Below are 17,249 nucleotides of genomic sequence, written 5' to 3' on the forward strand. Positions count from 1 at the left end.
ACTAGAGGAGGTAGTGTATGATGTTGTTAGTTGTAGACTAGAGTAGGTAGTGTATGATGTTGTTAGTTGTAGACTAGAGTAGATAGTGTATGATGTTGTTAGTTGTAGACTAGAGGAGGTAGTGTATGATGTTGTAGACTAGAGTAGATAGTGTATGATGTTGTTAGTTGTAGACTAGAGTAGATAGTGTATGATGTTGTTAGTTGTAGACTAGAGTAGATAGTGTATGATGTTGTTAGTTGTAGACTAGAGGAGGTAGTGTATGATGTTGTTAGTTGTAGACTAGAGTAGATAGTGTATGATGTTGTTAGTTGTAGACTAGAGGAGGTAGTGTATGATGTTGTAGACTAGAGGAGGCAGTGTATGATGTTGTAGACTAGAGTAGATAGTGTATGATGTTGTTAGTTGTAGACTAGAGGAGGTAGTCTATGATGTTGTAGACTAGAGGAGATAGTGTATGATGTTGTAGACTAGAGGAGATAGTGTATGATGTTGTAGACTAGAGTAGGTAGTGTATGATGTTGTTAGTCGTAGACTAGAGGAGGAAGTCTATGATGTTGTTAGTTGTAGACTAGAGGAGATAGTGTATGATGTTGTAGACTAGAGGAGATAGTGTATGATGTTGTTAGTTGTAGACTAGAGGAGATAGTGTATGATGTTGTTAGTTGTAGACTAGAGGAGATATTGTATGATGTTGTAGACTAGAGGAGATAGTGTATGATGTTGTAGACTAGAGTAGGTAGTGTATGATGTTGTTAGTCGTAGACTAGAGGAGGAAGTCTATGATGTTGTTAGTTGTAGACTAGAGTAGGTAGTGTATGATGTTGTTAGTTGTAGACTAGAGGAGATAGTGTATGATGTTGTTAGTTGTAGACTAGAGGAGATAGTGTATGATGTTGTAGACTAGAGGAGATAGTGTATGATGTTGTAGACTAGAGTAGGTAGTGTATGATGTTGTTAGTTGTAGACTGGAGGAGATAGTGTATGATGTTGTTAGTTGTAGACTAGAGGAGATAGTGTATGATGTTGTAGACTAGAGGAGGTAGTGTATGATGTTGTAGACTAGAGTAGGTGGTGTATGATGTTGTTAGTTGTAGACTAGAGGAGGTAGTGTATGATGTTGTTAGTTGTAGACTAGAGGAGGTAGTGTATGATGTTGTTAGTTGTAGACTAGAGGAGGTAGTGTATGATGTTGTAGACTAGAGGAGGTAGTGTATGATGTTGTTAGTTGTAGACTAGAGGAGGTAGTGTATGATGTTGTTAGTTGTAGACTAGAGGAGGTAGTGTATGATGTTGTAGACTAGAGGAGGTAGTGTATGATGTTGTAGACTAGAGGAGGTAGTGTATGATGTTGTTAGTTGTAGACTAGAGTAGATAGTGTATGATGTTGTTAGTTGTAGTCTAGAGTAGGTAGTGTATGATGTTGTTAGTTGTAGACTAGAGGAGGTAGTGTATGATGTTGTAGACTAGAGGAGGTAGTGTATGATGTTGTAGACTAGAGGAGGTAGTGTATGATGTTGTAGACTAGAGTAGATAGTGTATGATGTTGTAGACTAGAGTAGATCATGTATGATGTTGTTAGTTGTAGACTAGAGGAGATAGTGTATGATGTTGTGAGTTGTAGACTAGAGTAGATAGTGTATGATGTTGTTAGTTGTAGACTAGAGTAGGTAGTGTATGATGTTGTTAGTTGTAGACTAGAGGAGGTAGTGTATGATGTTGTTAGTTGTAGACTAGAGGAGGTAGTGTATGATGTTGTTAGTTGTAGACTAGAGGAGGTAGTGTATGATGTTGTTAGTTGTAGACTAGAGTAGATAGTGTATGATGTTGTAGACTAGAGTAGATCGTGTATGATGTTGTTAGTTGTAGACTAGAGGAGATAGTGTATGATGTTGTGAGTTGTAGACTAGAGTAGATAGTGTATGATGTTGTAGACTAGAGTAGATAGTGTATGATGTTGTAGACTAGAGTAGGTAGTGTATGATGTTGTTAGTTGTAGACTAGAGGAGGTGGTGTATGTTGTTAGTTGTAGACTAGAGTAGGTAGTGTATGATGTTGTAGACTAGAGTAGATAGTGTATGACGTTGTTAGTTGTAGACTAGACTAGGTGGTGTATGATGTTGTAGACTAGAGTAGGTGGTGTATGATGTTGTAGACTAGAGTAGATAGTGTATGATGTTGTTAGTTATAGACTAGAGTAGGTAGTGTATGATGTTGTTAGTTGTAGACTAGAGGAGGTAGTGTATGATGTTGTTAGTTATAGACTAGAGTAAGTGGTGTATGATGTTAGTTGTAGACTAGAGTAGGTAGTGTATGATGTTGTTAGTTGTAGACTAGAGTAGGTGGTGTATGTTGTTAGTTGTAGACTAGAGGAGGTAGTGTATGATGTTGTTAGTTGTAGACTAGAGTAGGTAGTGTATGATGTTGTTAGTTGTAGACTAGAGTAGGTGGTGTATGATGTTAGTTGTAGACTAGAGTAGGTGGTGTATGTTGTTAGTTGTAGACTAGAGTAGGTAGTGTATGATGTTAGTTGTAGACTAGAGTAGGTGGTGTATGATGTTAGTTGTAGACTAGAGTAGGTGGTGTATGTTGTTAGTTGTAGACTAGAGTAGGTAGTGTATGATGTTGTTAGTTGTAGACTAGAGTAGGTAGTGTATGATGTTGTTAGTTGTAGACTAGAGTAGGTAGTGTATGATGTTGTTAGTTGTAGACTAGAGGAGATAGTGTATGATGTTGTTAGTTGTAGACTAGAGTAGGCAGTGTATGATGTTGTTAGTTGTAGACTAGAGTAGATAGTGTATGATGTTGTTAGTTGTAGACTAGAGTAGGTGGTGTATGATGTTAGTTGTAGACTAGAGTAGGTGGTGTATGATGTTAGTTGTAGACTAGAGTAGGTGGTGTATGTTGTTAGTTGTAGACTAGAGTAGGTAGTGTATGATGTTGTTAGTTGTAGACTAGAGTAGGTGGTGTATAATGTTAGTTGTAGACTAGAGTAGGTGGTGTATGATGTTAGTTCTAGACTAGAGTAGGTGGTGTATGATGTTGTTAGTTGTAGACTAGAGTAGGTGGTGTATGATGTTGTTAGTTGTAGACTAGAGTAGGTGGTGTATGATGTTAGTTGTTGACTAGAGTAGGTGGTGTATGATGTTAGTTGTAGACTAGAGTAGGTGGTGTATGATGTTGTTAGTTGTAGACTAGAGTAGGTGATGTATGTTGTTAGTTGTAGACTAGAGTAGGTAGTGTATGATGTTGTTAGTTGTAGACTATAGTAGGTGGTGTATGATGTTAGTTGTTGACTAGAGTAGGTAGTGTATGATGTTAGTTGTTGACTAGAGTAGGTGGTGTATGATGTTAGTTGTAGACTAGAGTAGGTAGTGTATGATGATGTTAGTTGTTGACTAGAGTAGGTGGTGTATGATGTTAGTTGTAGACTAGAGTAGGTGGTGTATGATGATGTTAGTTGTTGACTAGAGTAGGTGGTGTATGATGTTAGTGGTAGACTAGAGTAGGTGGTGTATGATGTTAGTTGTAGACTAGAGTAGATAGTGTATGATGTTAGTTGTAGACTAGAGTAGGTAGTGTATGATGTTGTAGACTAGAGTAGATAGTGTATGATGTTAGTTGTAGACTAGAGTAGGTAGTGTATGATGTTAGTTGTAGACTATAGTAGGTAGTGTATGATGTTGTTAGTTGTAGACTAGAGGAGGTAGTGTATGATGTTAGTTGTAGACTAGAGTAGATAGTGTATGATGTTGTTAGTTGTAGACTAGAGTAGGTAGTGTATGATGTTGTTAGTTGTAGACTAGAGGAGGTAGTGTATGATGTTGTTAGTTGTTGACTAGAGTAGGTAGTGTATGATGTTAGTTGTAGACTAGAGTAGGTGGTGTATGATGTTAGTTGTAGACTAGAGTAGGTGGTGTATGATGTTAGTTGTAGACTAGAGTAGGTAGTGTATGATGTTGTTAGTTGTAGACGAGAGTATCTCGTGTGTGACGTACTCTGCTTCTGTCCCTGCAGGATGGACGGTTGTACCGGCAGCCCCGTCGCCCGCGCCAACCCTACCTGACAGAGAGCACGGGCAGCCTTCCATCCAGCCCCTATCATCTCCCTGACGACGAGGCATACGAGACCACGCAGGAGTACGCCTCCTCCCGTGAACCAATCAGGAGCCGCCGGCGCCCGCGTCGGAACCGCCTCAATGGACATGTCTCCCAGCGTACAATGGGCCTACGGGACAACAGCTCTCAGAGCTTCAGCCAATCAGAGGAGGAGGAGGAGGAGGAGGAAGAGGAGGGGCAAGGAGAGAGCACTCCTTTCCTCAGTATGCAGAACATGAACATGGAGCCGTGCGAACGTGGGTACCGATCATCTACCGCCCCTGCCCCGACCGCCAACATACGGACTCACCGGGCGCAGGGGCGGCCAAGCACCCGCAGCAACGGACACAGTAAAAGCTCCCAGTCGCGCTCCTCCAAAAATGACAACGCACCCCTTTAAGACCCGCCCGCCTTGACCACTGACCTCTAACCCCTGACCCCGACCCCCCTGACCCACCTAAAAACAACAGTGGAGTAGAGACCTGCACCTAGGAGAAATATTTTTATTTTGTATAACAGACAGATATTCTAAATAAATGAAATATTTATTTTCATTTCAGCAAAAATTGTCTACTAGCTAACAGCAAAGACTTTTTTTATAGGGAAAATATTTATATGTAAAGTTTTTGATTTACAGCGTTATGAGAGAAAAAATGATTACGTGCCAATTTTTTCACGAGTTAGATAATAGAATAATATTGTGGTGCCTTTTGCTGTGTGCTGAAGCCAGAGGTCCAGTTGAGTTTTTGTAGCCTTTCTAATACAGACTCCTCATTTTATAGACCTCTTTACTTTGACTTCCTCTGATTTAGGATCTCCCTGTTTGAACTGTGATATGATTCTGTCATCATGCAATATGAATCACCCCTGTGTAACGGTGTATGTTTACATGAGTATGATCCACACGCAGTTGTTTTTTTACGGGGGACATTTATCACAGACGCAACTGGATGTGGTGTCCTGTCCTGGTACAGGAAGTGAGGCGCTAGTTGTTGATGAGTCGCTCCAACAAACTCACATCAGTCATTCATGTCATCATCTGTCCGCCTGTCATCGTATGTGTATTGTTTCAGAGGAATGCAGGTGATCCAAGGTACCTGCACAGGTGTTCAGGGTTTCTAAATGGGAATGAGTGTAGGGGACGGTTGTAGTGTGTGTGTGTGTGTGTGCATGTGCGTGTGCATGCATGTGTGTACGCACTCCATGATGAGTTGTAGTCTGGTCACAGCAAGGGAGACATGAGTGTCCATTCAGCTATAAGGGTGTAGTCACTGTTAAACTGACATACTCAACCGGCCAATTGTCATGCTGCCAGAAGCTCCATTGCACTGTAAAACCTCCATCCATGAGCATTCATTGGCCAGGGAGCTGCCAATCCTACCAATCCAGTCAATCCAGCCTGATTCTGGCCTACATGGACTGCCCTCCCCCATTCCTATGCCAGCAGCTTAACTAAAGCCGCACTGTGTCTCAGGACTTTCACATCCCATCAAGAAAAAGACTCCATTTCCCAAGAGCCACCATGGTCCATAGGCCAGATCCATTATGTCCCTCTTCCTTGTCTGTTTTCATCTGTGATATAGTATGGAGCTATGGAAACTCTTGAAACTTGAAAAAAAAGTGGGTTTTAAAAATGCCAAAATACGCTGATATGGAGTTCATGTTGAGGCTCTTGGATGATTGTTCTATGACAGTGTAATGACACAGGTTTGTTCTGTGATGATGATGATGATGATGACGGCATTGGCTCGTAGTGATGATGGCACTGGTTTGCTGTGTGCTGTGACAAGTGACACAGGTTCATTTTAAAGTCACTCCTATGTTGACTGACTCACTGCAGTGTGTTTGAGTCTGTTCAGTTTGTCTTTTTTAAATCATAGCCAACACACGGTATGGTATTATCGATTATTGCATTCTTTTTTGCATTCCTATACCTTTATTATTAACACAAGTATAACTTGCTTGGTCATATTGACTGAATGATCTGATATGTGTCTGTCTCTATCCGACCCCGCCCTCTTGACAATGACATCATAGAGTATGACATAACCTATTATCATGGGATATGTTAGATTTACACATTACAACAGCTTGTCCACTCCGCTATGGGTTACAGGCATTCCTCAGAAAGGGTCCACCTCAGAAATACTATGAGATTAAATGGACAGAGAGCATCCCGCTCCTCTACCTAAAAGAAAAAGGGAGTCCCCATGAGTTGGTTTTAAATGAAACATTTTATTTGCCCCTTTACCAGTAGAGTCTCACAGGAGATGCATGTATCACAAAAAAACGTTATAATAAGTACCATATAAAAAATGACAACCAACTCCTTTGATGAAATCAGAGGATTATTGTGGAATATCATTTAGAGATATACATGTTATTTTCATGGCCCAAAGTTCTGGCTAGTTTGTCTTAGTATCACTGTTTTCAATCTGAGATTTGCAATGTGGTATACTGCCAGTGACGGTAGTGTGCTTCTAGTGGTAGTTCAAATGTAAAATCCCCCTTACCTCCTTCCCTTGCAACCAATCCTTCCTACCTTCCACATTTACTCTCTCTTTCTCACACACACACACACACACACACACACACACACACACACACACACACACACACACACACACACACACACACACACACACACACACACACACACACACACACACACCCTTCAACACGACACATACACACACACATTTGTGTTTTTACAGCAGTTGTCCTCATCTCCTTTACGCCCCCTCTCCCTTTCTTCTTCCCCCGCCCCCCTGCATGTCCTAGTGGTCCAGGTAGTTGGGTGCATGGGAAAAGAAGCAAGCAAATCGTTTTCCACTCAGTGAAAAGTGTCTTCATTTTAACATTCAGCAATAAATCCCCTTTTCTCATGTCTCCATTCTTGGAATATGCTAGAAGTTTTTTGCAAGTTTTATCAAAACATACTTGTAAAAAAGAAAAAGAAAAATCCAAACCACCTCTTCATATGAAAATAAAACTTTATTCCTACCATTTTGAAAATGTTGTCATTCTCTGTCACAAAGAAGAGGCCTCCTCCTTCATGACCCTCAAGGTGTAGGGAGGATTCTCAATCTTACGTCAGAAGCTATTTTTACCTGCCAATTGATAATTGTCTATCAAACTGATAATAATTATTCTGCTTTATGCTGATCCCATTCATCTGTGTGACAGGTAAGGGTAAATCCAGCAAAATAGACTTTGAAAACTTCTAGCCACTAGGTGGCAATATTTTCATGTCTTATCTCTTCCTTTTTAGACTCATATTTTCTACCCCAGCAAAGTATAAGAGAATTTCTACCCCAGCAAAGCATATTGCATCCTCACACTTAACCAGTTTCCCTTTTATGGATCAAACAGGTTTTTCCCACAAAATGATTTCCTGCCTTTGTGTGGTTATTCTCTGATTACGGATAGGTATGCTTTTTGTTGCCTGGAATATTGCTGGCATGATTCATCTGATCTACATTCCACTAGGCTGAACTCCATTACTTACATCACAGGTGTCAAACTCATTCCACGGAGGGCCGAGTGTCTGCGGGTTTTCGCTCCACCCTTGTACTTGATTGATGAATTAACATCACTAATTAGTCAGGAACTCCCCACACCTGGTTGTCTAGGGCTTTATTGAAAGGAAAGACCAAAAACCTGCAGACACAAGGCCCTCCGTGGAATGAGTTTGATGGTCATCTTTATCTGATGCAGTGGTGAAAAAAGTACCCAATTGTCATACTTAAGTAAAAGTAAAGAAAAGTAAATAATAGAAAAAGACCCAAGTAAAAGTCACTCAGTAAAATATTTGTTGAGTAAAAGTCTAAAAGTATTTGGTTTTAAAAATACTTAAGTATCAAAAGTATATGCAATTGCTAAAATATACTTAAGAATCAAATGTAAAAGTAAAAGTATAAATAATTTCAAATTCCTTATATTAAGCAAACCAGATGGCACAGTTTTATTTATTTTTATTTATGGATTGCCACAGGCACACTCCAACACTCAGACATAATTTACAAACTAAGCATTTGTGTTTAGTGAGTCTGCCAGATCAGAGGGAGTAGGGATGACCAGGGATGTTCTCTTGATAAGAGCATGAATTGGACCATTGTCCTGTCCTGCTAAGCATTCAAAATGTACTTTTGAGTGTCAATGAAAATGTATGGAGTAAAAAGTACATTATTTTATTTGCGAATGTAGTGTAGGAAAAGTTAAAGTAATACTACCTAAGTAGTACTTTAAAGTATTTTTACTTAAGCACTTTACACCACTGATTTCATGACAAGCATCAAATAGATAAATGAAGGGCATAATTAGGAGACATTATGGTGGTGATCTCACACCCTCACGCCCAAACTCAGACACACTTCAGAGACGGGTTGAACGGACTCAGAGAGAGAAGTGATGTTCTCTGTCAAAATGCCCCAGTACTGTACACACACTCACACAATTTTTATGACTGTGGTATGTGGTTGTATCACTGAGCTATCTAAGATGAATGCACTAACTGTAAGTGGATCTGGATAAGAGTCTGCTAAATGACTAACATGTCAATGTCAACGTGATGAAATCATCAGATGTCTCATCTTCTTGTTGAATAAGATCCACTAACTCTGTTTATACTGAATACAGATGTATGGAGCACACCTCATTTCTGAGACGCAGAGAGGACTTATCTCTAAAGGCAAATGGACTGTAGTGAACACATACAATCTTGGTTTCTGCTGGGACAGTGACATAACATTTAAGTCATTTTAACCAATGTCTCAATCTGTTTATTCGAGGTTGTTTCTGCCCTTGTTATTGCAACACACACTTTGAGATCATGCTTAACATTCCATACATTGCAGTGATTTGGGCATGCAGTTGAGCAGGTGTTTCCATATCTCGTAACTCCAGTTCTACCTGACAGGCATTGAAACCCTCAACAGTCAGAGACAGTTAAAAATAAATGCCTGGGAAGATTGTCCATGTACAATACAGGTGTTCCACAGATAAAGCACTGATACAATGCTGATAACAAACCATTGATTTGTGTTAGATCAAGGTGAAACTGGGAAAATATACAGTGGGGCAAAAAAGTATTTAGTCAGCCACCAATTGTGCAAGTTCTCCCACTTAAAAAGATGAGAGAGGCCTGTAATTTTCATCATAGGTACACTTCAACTATGACAGACAAAATTAGAAAAAAAATCCAGAAAATCACATTGTAGGATTTTTACTGAATTTATTTGCAAATTATGGTGGAAAATAAGTATTTGGTCACCTACAAACAAGCAAGATTTCTGGCTCTCACAGACCTGTAACTTCTTCTTTAAGAGGCTCCTCTGTCCTCCACTTGTTACCTGTATTAATGGCTCCTGTTTGAATTTGTTATCAGTATAAAAGACACCTGTCCACAACCTCAAACAGTCACACTCCAAACTCCACTATGGCCAAGACCAAAGAGCTGTCAAAGGACACCAGAAACAAAATTGTAGACCTGCACCAGGCTGGGAAGACTGAATCTGCAATAGGTAAGCAGCTTGGTTTGAAGAAATCAACTGTGGGAGCAATTATTAGGAAATGGAAGACATACAAGACCACTGATAATCTCCCTCGATCTGGGGCTCCATGCAAGATCTCACCCCGTGGGGTCAAAATTATCACAAGAACGGTGAGCAAAAATCCCAGAACCACACGGAGGGACCTAGTGAATGACCTGCAGAGAGCTGGGACCAAAGTAACAAAGCCTACCATCAGTAACACACTACGCCGCCAGGGACTCAAATCCTGCAGTGCCAGACGTGTCCCCCTGCTTAAGCCAGTACATGTCCAGGCCCGTCTGAAGTTTGCTAGAGAGCATTTGGATGATCCAGAAGAAGATTGGGAGAATGTCATATGGTCAGATGAAACCAAAATATAACTTTTTGGTAAAAACTCAACTCGCCGTGTTTGGAGGACAAAGAATGCTGAGTTGCATCCAAAGAACACCATACCTACTGTGAAGCATGGGGGTGGAAACATCATGCGTTGGGGCTGTTTTTCTGCAAAGGGACCAGGACGACTGATCCGTGTAAAGGAAAGAATGAATGGGGCCATGTATCGTGAGATTTTTTCTCCAATGCCCTTGCCCATCAGCAAGGGCATTGGAGATGAAACGTGGCTGGGTCTTTCAGCATGACAATGATCCCAAACACACCGCCCGGGCAACGAAGGAGTGGCTTCGTAAGAAGCATTTCAAGGTCCTGGAGTGGCCTAGCCAGTCTCCAGATCTCAACCCCATAGAAAATCTTTGGAGGGAGTTGAAAGTCCGTGTTGCCCAGCAACAGCCCCAAAACATCACTGCTCTAGAGGAGATCTGCATGGAGGAATGGGCCAAAATACCAGCAACAGTGTGTGAAAACCTTGTGAAGACTTACAGAAAACGTTTGACCTCTGTCATTGCCAACAAAGGGTATATAACAAATTATTGAGATAAACTTTTGTTATTGACCAAATACTTATTTTCCACCATAATTTGCAAATAATTCATTAAAAATCCTACAATGTGATTTTCTGGCATTTCTTTTCTCATTTTGTCTGTCATAGTTGAAGTGTACCTATGATGAAAATTACAGGCCTCTCTCATCTTTTTAATTGGGAGAACTTGCACAATTGGTGGCTGACTAAATAGTTTTTTGCACCACTGTATATATATATATATATTTATTTTTTTACATTTACTTTTTATAGCATTCTCTTCCAACTTGGTGTTTGTCTGGGGTGGGCTACCGCTGAAGTATTACCCAGTTCAAAGTGTGTGGTTTGCAAATAAAATAAAATCCAAGTTTATTTGTCACGTGCGCCGAATACAACAGGTGTAGACCTTACAGTGAAATGCTTACTTACAGGCTCTAACCAATAGTGTAAAAAAGGTGTTATGTGAACAATAGGTAAGTAAAGAAATAAAACAACAGTAAAAAGACAGGCTGTATACAGTAGCAAGGCTATAAAAGTAGTGAGGCTACATACAAACACCGGTTAGTCAGGCTGATTGAGGTATAATGTACATGTAGATATGGTTAAAGTGAATATGCATATATAATGAACAGAGAGTAGCAGTAGCGTAAAAGAGGGGTTGGTGGGTGGTGCGTGGCGGGTGGCGGGACACAATGCAGATAGCCCGGTTAGCCAATGTGCGGGAGCACTGGTTAGTCGGCCCAATTGAGGTAGTATGTACATGAATGTATAGTTAAAGTGACTATGCATTTATGATAAACAGAGAGTAGCAGCAGCGTAAAAAGAGGGGGGGGGGGGGGTTGGATGGTCCTGGATGGCAGGCAGCTTAGCCCTAGTGATGTACTGTGCCATACGCACTACCCTCTGTAGTGCCTTGCGGGCAGAGGTCGAGCAAATGCCGTACCAGGCAGTGATGCAACCAGTCAGGATGCTCTCGATGTTGCAGCTGTAGAACCTTTTGAGGATCTCAGGACCCATGCCAAATCTTTTTAGTTTCCTGAGGGGGAATAGGCTTTGTCGTGCCCTCTTCATGACTGTCTTCGTGTGTTTGGACCATTCTAGTTTGTTGTTGATGTGGACACCGAGGAACTTGAAGCTCTCAACCTGCTCCACTACAGCCCCGTTGATGAGAATGGGGGCGTGCTCTGTCCTCATTTTCCTGTAGACCTAAGGAGAAAATAGACAGACAGCTTATTGACTCTTTATGTGAAATTCCATGTATTATTAGCCAAACCTCTAAAAAATCAACCTGGTCACACCTTTCTTTAATTTACAACTGGCAATGGCCTTTTCAACTGATATTAACTGTATACTTAGCTATATTGTGGCCAGTGAGCATAGCCGCGAGAAGTAGCAGTGTTGAGGTAGCAGTAGCAGTGTTGTTTTTTGTTAAATTAATATTATTATTTTATTATTATTAATATTTTTAAAAAATATATAAATAATAATCCACCAAATTAGGGCATTAGGTCTTTATTACTCCTGTATGAGTGGAGAAAAATCCTTGTTAGCAGAGCGGGACAAAAAAATCCTCAGTGTAACAGTATAACTTTAGACCGTCCCCTCGCCCCGACACGGGCGCGAACCAGGGACCCTCTGCACACATCAACAACAGTCGCCCACGAAGCGTCGTTACCCATCGCTCGACAAAAGCCGCGGCCCTTGCAAAGCAAGGGGAAACCCTACATCTAGGTTTTCAGAGCAAGTGACGTAACTGATTGAAACGCTACTAGCGCGTACCCGCTAACTAGCTAGCCATTTCACATCCGTTACATCAGCAGCACCCCCACCCCAAAAGATCTTCATGCAGCCATGCCAGTGAGTGAACACTAATGGAACATTGACTATTCAGACTATAATTTCCTCTAAAATAGTATTAATAATATTATTATTGTTATCTCTGGAAGATAGTAGAAACGTTTTATTTTGTCATTTCTGTCAGTTTTGGTAGGTTTAGTATCAACAATGAGGGGAAGAGATACAAACTTGAAATAGAATATTTGTTTAAAGATTTTGAAGATCCACCCCTGTCTCCCTAGAACCTAATGTATCACATCTCAATGGGTGGTCCAGGTGTCCTCTGACATGGCACAACTGGGGCTTGGGCCTTTCCTCTTTTGTCCTTAATTTCTCCTGTATTGCAAGGATGACATCAGAGTGCACCATCAGACCAACTCCTTGAATTACAAAACCCTTGAATTTCGCCATTGTGTTAAAAAAAACACTGTTTTGCTCAAAACATAATTTTTTTACCCTTAAGTGTATTTATACTTCCAATATCGTTTTTCAACTGGAAATATAAAAAAATGGAGTGTGACTTTAAACTAAATAAACATCAGTAACAAACGTATGGCATCTCTCTTGTTCTAATTTCTGACAAATTGAGGGGGAGTGCCTTTCGTGTATATATATACCTGCAACTTTTTTTGCTGTATAGGTAAGTTCTTGCTCTACGGCATAGCTGTCGCACAAACGTTTGTGAAGGTGGAGGCCACTTCAGGGGACCATTAGGTCTCAGGGTCGTCTGAGAAGACCAAAGAAAATATCCTTTCATTTTTTTGTATTATTTGATTATATAATTTGCGTTTTGGTCGACTGTTTTTATATCAATTGGCACACGCGATGGATACATTGGGCATATGAAAAGGAACGCTTAAAGCCATATGGGAAAACTTTCTTTTCAAAAGAATAAATCGAGGTAGGTTATGGTGTAATTTACAAATTATTGAGTATGTTTACATGTACACTAATAATTTCATATTTAACTGATTATAACAGTAGGCAGATGTAATCACTTTACTATGTTTATCTTAATCAGCGTAAATTCAAAATCGAAGTAAGCACACCCGGATTAAAACACATGGTTTTCTGTGTAATTTTTCGAATTATTAGGATGTGTACACACCCTAATCGGTGTTCCAACTGTGTATTTGCTCTGCGCATGTGGGAGCCTCACTCTTTAATTAAAGTGAAGTGAGTTTGGAACAACTGAGGTAGTTTTCACCTACAAACTTTATTATGTCCAAAACTCAAAATTGTATTAATTGGCCAAGGCAAAGGCTATTGTAATTAAATGAAATGTGTGAGTCACACCAGAGATGAAGAGGCGAAGCGAGAGGGACAACTAATCATCAAGTGGCGTTTTTTCTTTGGCACGTAACATGGAGCACAGGGCGTGGATTAGCTAAAGAGACTGCAGAGCTCGACATTCAGGGCTGCCCGCTGGCCCGGCAACATCTGTCTAGAACGCCGGGACAGTTAATCAAGCTAAATTATCAAACTCCAAAACAGAAAAAAGATATATAAAACATTGAAGACGTCTGACGTTTCACACTTATCAACCAGCATTCGGTTTCTAAGCAAAAAATATCAAAACCTTCCCTCTGCCTTACTTGAGCGAGCCCCGTCTGAATAAGCTACATCATGGGAACACTCACCAAGACCGTCTCAGCGGAAGCAGGAAGCTCATAAATTCATCAACGCACGCATTCAAAACTGTTCCACTAGCTTTTCCGTCTTTTTTCATATCACAGTGATGTCATTATTAGCAAAGAAATGTTTACATAGACCTACATTGTAGAGCTGCTTGCTTGTCAAAAAATTACTATTATTTACACAAATCACTTGTTGGTTAAATACAAAATGAATATTGTAATAATGTTATTCTGTAGACAAGGCCTGTGCTATATAGTTGTTTAAAAAACAGATCGATTCCGGAAGCTGTTCATGAGCTATGTCGTTTATTTATCAGCTGAATTTTAACCGTGGCAAGAAAAAAAATCGGGAGCACACAACTCATCACACAGCTGATGTCTTCTAATAAGACCAGTCACTGCTAACATTCCTAAATGCAATCAGCTGCATCATTCTTGGGAGAAGACATGTTTACTGTTGCCTTGTTTTCCACTTTATATTTCAATAGGCCTACACATCACACGTAATGTTTTTACATACTTAAAACCATACTAAATGACTTAAAATCAGAAGTAATTATTCTTAGTTAGTCATACAGCTGTATTGACTTAAGTGACAAAAGATTGCAATAACAAAATCCTCCACCTCTTCCCTCCCCTCCACTCTCACTCCCCTTATATCATTCATCCCTCTCTCTCCTCACAACTCTTACCCATTTCTTCTTCACTCTTCTCCAAATGTATCTTGCCACCTCTCGCTCTTTCCTTTTCTCTAGTTAAATGGCACAATGCTGTTGCCAGTGGCGACGGGTGCTCCTGTGCCTGTGCTGTGCTCCCTGTGACCTGGTAGGGTCTCTGTGTGTACGTCACCCTGGCTGTGTGTTATGGTATGACCACCAGTACAGGCCTGAGCAGCCCTGCCCCTATCCCAAAAATTCTACCAGAGAGCTTCATTGCACCAGGGCTTACCATAAATGGCTACCTGGCCCCACACCCCACCAGCTCCTTCTGGGACCCCAAGCCCCATGGAGGGGCCCTCTGGAACTGGCTCCAGCTACACATTGACCGCCATTATAATCCCATCCTGATGCCCAAATCCAGCAAAGAGCACAATGACCATCTTGATACCAATAATAATAATGATAACTATTTGTAGTTTTCCCTCCCCACCTTGAGTGCAGGGTTCTCTGAGATCAGGAACTTTACATCTCAAATGGAGGATTTTCAGGAGCTGCCCCTGCAGATGTTTGTGTACTCCATGCACTTCAGGGACTACCCTGTCCTCATTGAGCCTGCTAAACTGTGTGGACGTGGGCTAAAGAAGGGGCAGTGCCCTCTCCTACTGCTGGCCATCAAGACCCAGGGCCTGAACTTTGCGAACCGCCAGGCCATCCGGCAGACATGGGGCGATAGGGAAAGGCGGGGTGGTGCGGAGGGAAGGGAAGAACCATGTAGAACCCCATGTGGACATCAGTGAGTTGCTGCAGCTGGAGAACCGCCACTACAGGGACATCCTCCAGTGGGACTTCCATGACTCCTTCTTTAACCTCACCCTGAAGGACGTGCTGCTGTGGGACTGGCTCTCCGCCCACTGCCCCCTGGCACGCTTCGTCTTTAAAGGGGACGATGACGTCCTGTTGCGGACCCCTGCTCTCTTAGACTACCTCCGGGAGCAGACGATCCAGTCAGGGGGGCCCAGGTCAGAGGGTATGAAGGGATTCATGGTAGGGGATGTGATACGAGCGGCTGTCCCCAACTGAGTCAACTCTACCAAGTACTTTATTCCTGATAGTTTCTATAAGGGGCTGTACCCTCCGTACGGGGGTGGGGGAGTTTTGGTGTACTCAGGGGAGCTGGCCCTGCGGCTCAACCGTATCTCCCGGAGAGTTCACCTGTGCCCCATTGATGATGTCTACGTGGGCATGTGCCTCGATAGGCTTGGTGTCCACCCCATCAACCACCCCGCCTTCCTCACCTTCGACTTCCCCAAGAAAGAGGGGGTAGAGCAGTGTGCGTACCACACTATCTTACTGGTACACAAACGCAGCCCTGCTCAGGTGATGAAGCTGTGGTCGGAGATAATAAGGAGCCAGACAGAGTGCAGCAACACCATCCTGAGAATGGAGAAGGAGAAAAAGAATACACTTCTGATAGATCCATTTAGTGTGAAAGACAACAAGGGACAGGAACTTCTGACAGATCCATGGGGTAGTTCTGGAAATTCAGCTCTATAGTGAGGTAATCACTGATTGGCATAAAACTGACAAAGGATGGATGGTGATGGAGAAGAAAGTTACCACTTGAGAATAGGGAAGAGCCTACAGGGCCTTCTGAAAGACCCTTGGGGTATGCCGTAAACTTCCACTCCACACTGAGGTAACCACTGACTGGTTGTTATAAAACTGAAGGTGATTGACTGTCGAGAAGGTATGCTGCCATTTGAGAATGGCGGAGATGCAGGGCCTTCTGGGAGAACCACAGGGTACAACTGGAAACTTCCACTCATAGTGAGGCATTCAGACTGGCTTTCCTATTATAGAAAACAGACATATGGTGATTGACTATCAAGGTGTGCTGCCACTGGACAATGGCTAACAGTACCAATTATTACTGTAAACACAATGTAAAAAAACCCGAGGCTCCATTTGAGAAATAGTAGACTGGCTGTTTTAAAACTGACTTAAATGATAGATGGAGAAAGGTATGCTACCAGCTGAAAATGGCCCTGTAATAAGGCCACACAATGTGAGAAACGTGGACTTACATTTGAGAGAAATACTGGATGTTGAAGAAATGTTTGTTTGGAAGTATTTATTTAAGTATAAACCAGAATGACTTAATTGGTAGTCATCTGTGATGCATGTCACTACATACATGTGCATTCCATACATAGCTCAACTGCCTCCTATTGAACAGATTGTGGTTCCTTGCTGTGGGCATGAATTCTCATGCTCAGTTTCTGGGCTCGGGGGCTAGTTATGAGAAAAAAAGATATTAAGGGTTTAAGGCAGATTTATGAGGCGTAACAAACATTTTTAGATACATCGAGTTTACTGATTTAACCACTGCCAGTGCATAATTGCCCATTTAGATCTGAGGTTTAGGTATTAGAAACAGGTTAATGAGTAAATAAATGTGCAAATAACCCTCTGACAAATGTTGTGCACTTTTGAATGTTTCTCTGAACATTAAACAAAACTTTAATCTTTGATTATATAATAATGAATCAGACAAATGTTTAATTAAACAAAAA

General features: G+C 41.4%; 1 protein-coding gene and 1 pseudogene across 7 annotated transcripts in view; both read left to right on the forward strand.

Annotated features, from left to right (window-relative positions):
• The window catches only part of LOC129858337 (pro-neuregulin-2, membrane-bound isoform-like), a 47,232-nt gene extending 40,120 nt beyond the window's left edge, over window positions 1–7,112 (forward strand). For all 7 annotated transcript variants that reach the window (XM_055927492.1, XM_055927491.1, XM_055927494.1 and 4 more), the window contains one exon: window positions 4,018–7,112. In XM_055927492.1, coding sequence (XP_055783467.1) covers window positions 4,018–4,497 — 480 coding nt within the window. In that variant the 3' untranslated portion in view covers window positions 4,498–7,112. The remainder of the gene's footprint in view (window positions 1–4,017) is intronic.
• Window positions 7,113–14,722: 7,610 nt separating this feature from the next.
• Window positions 14,723–17,116, forward strand: LOC129858339 (N-acetyllactosaminide beta-1,3-N-acetylglucosaminyltransferase 2-like; annotated as a pseudogene).
• The last annotated feature ends 133 nt before the right edge of the window (window positions 17,117–17,249 follow it).

Source organism: Salvelinus fontinalis, chromosome 6 (assembly GCF_029448725.1).
Source record: "Salvelinus fontinalis isolate EN_2023a chromosome 6, ASM2944872v1, whole genome shotgun sequence".
NCBI classification, from domain to species: domain Eukaryota; kingdom Metazoa; phylum Chordata; class Actinopteri; order Salmoniformes; family Salmonidae; genus Salvelinus; species Salvelinus fontinalis.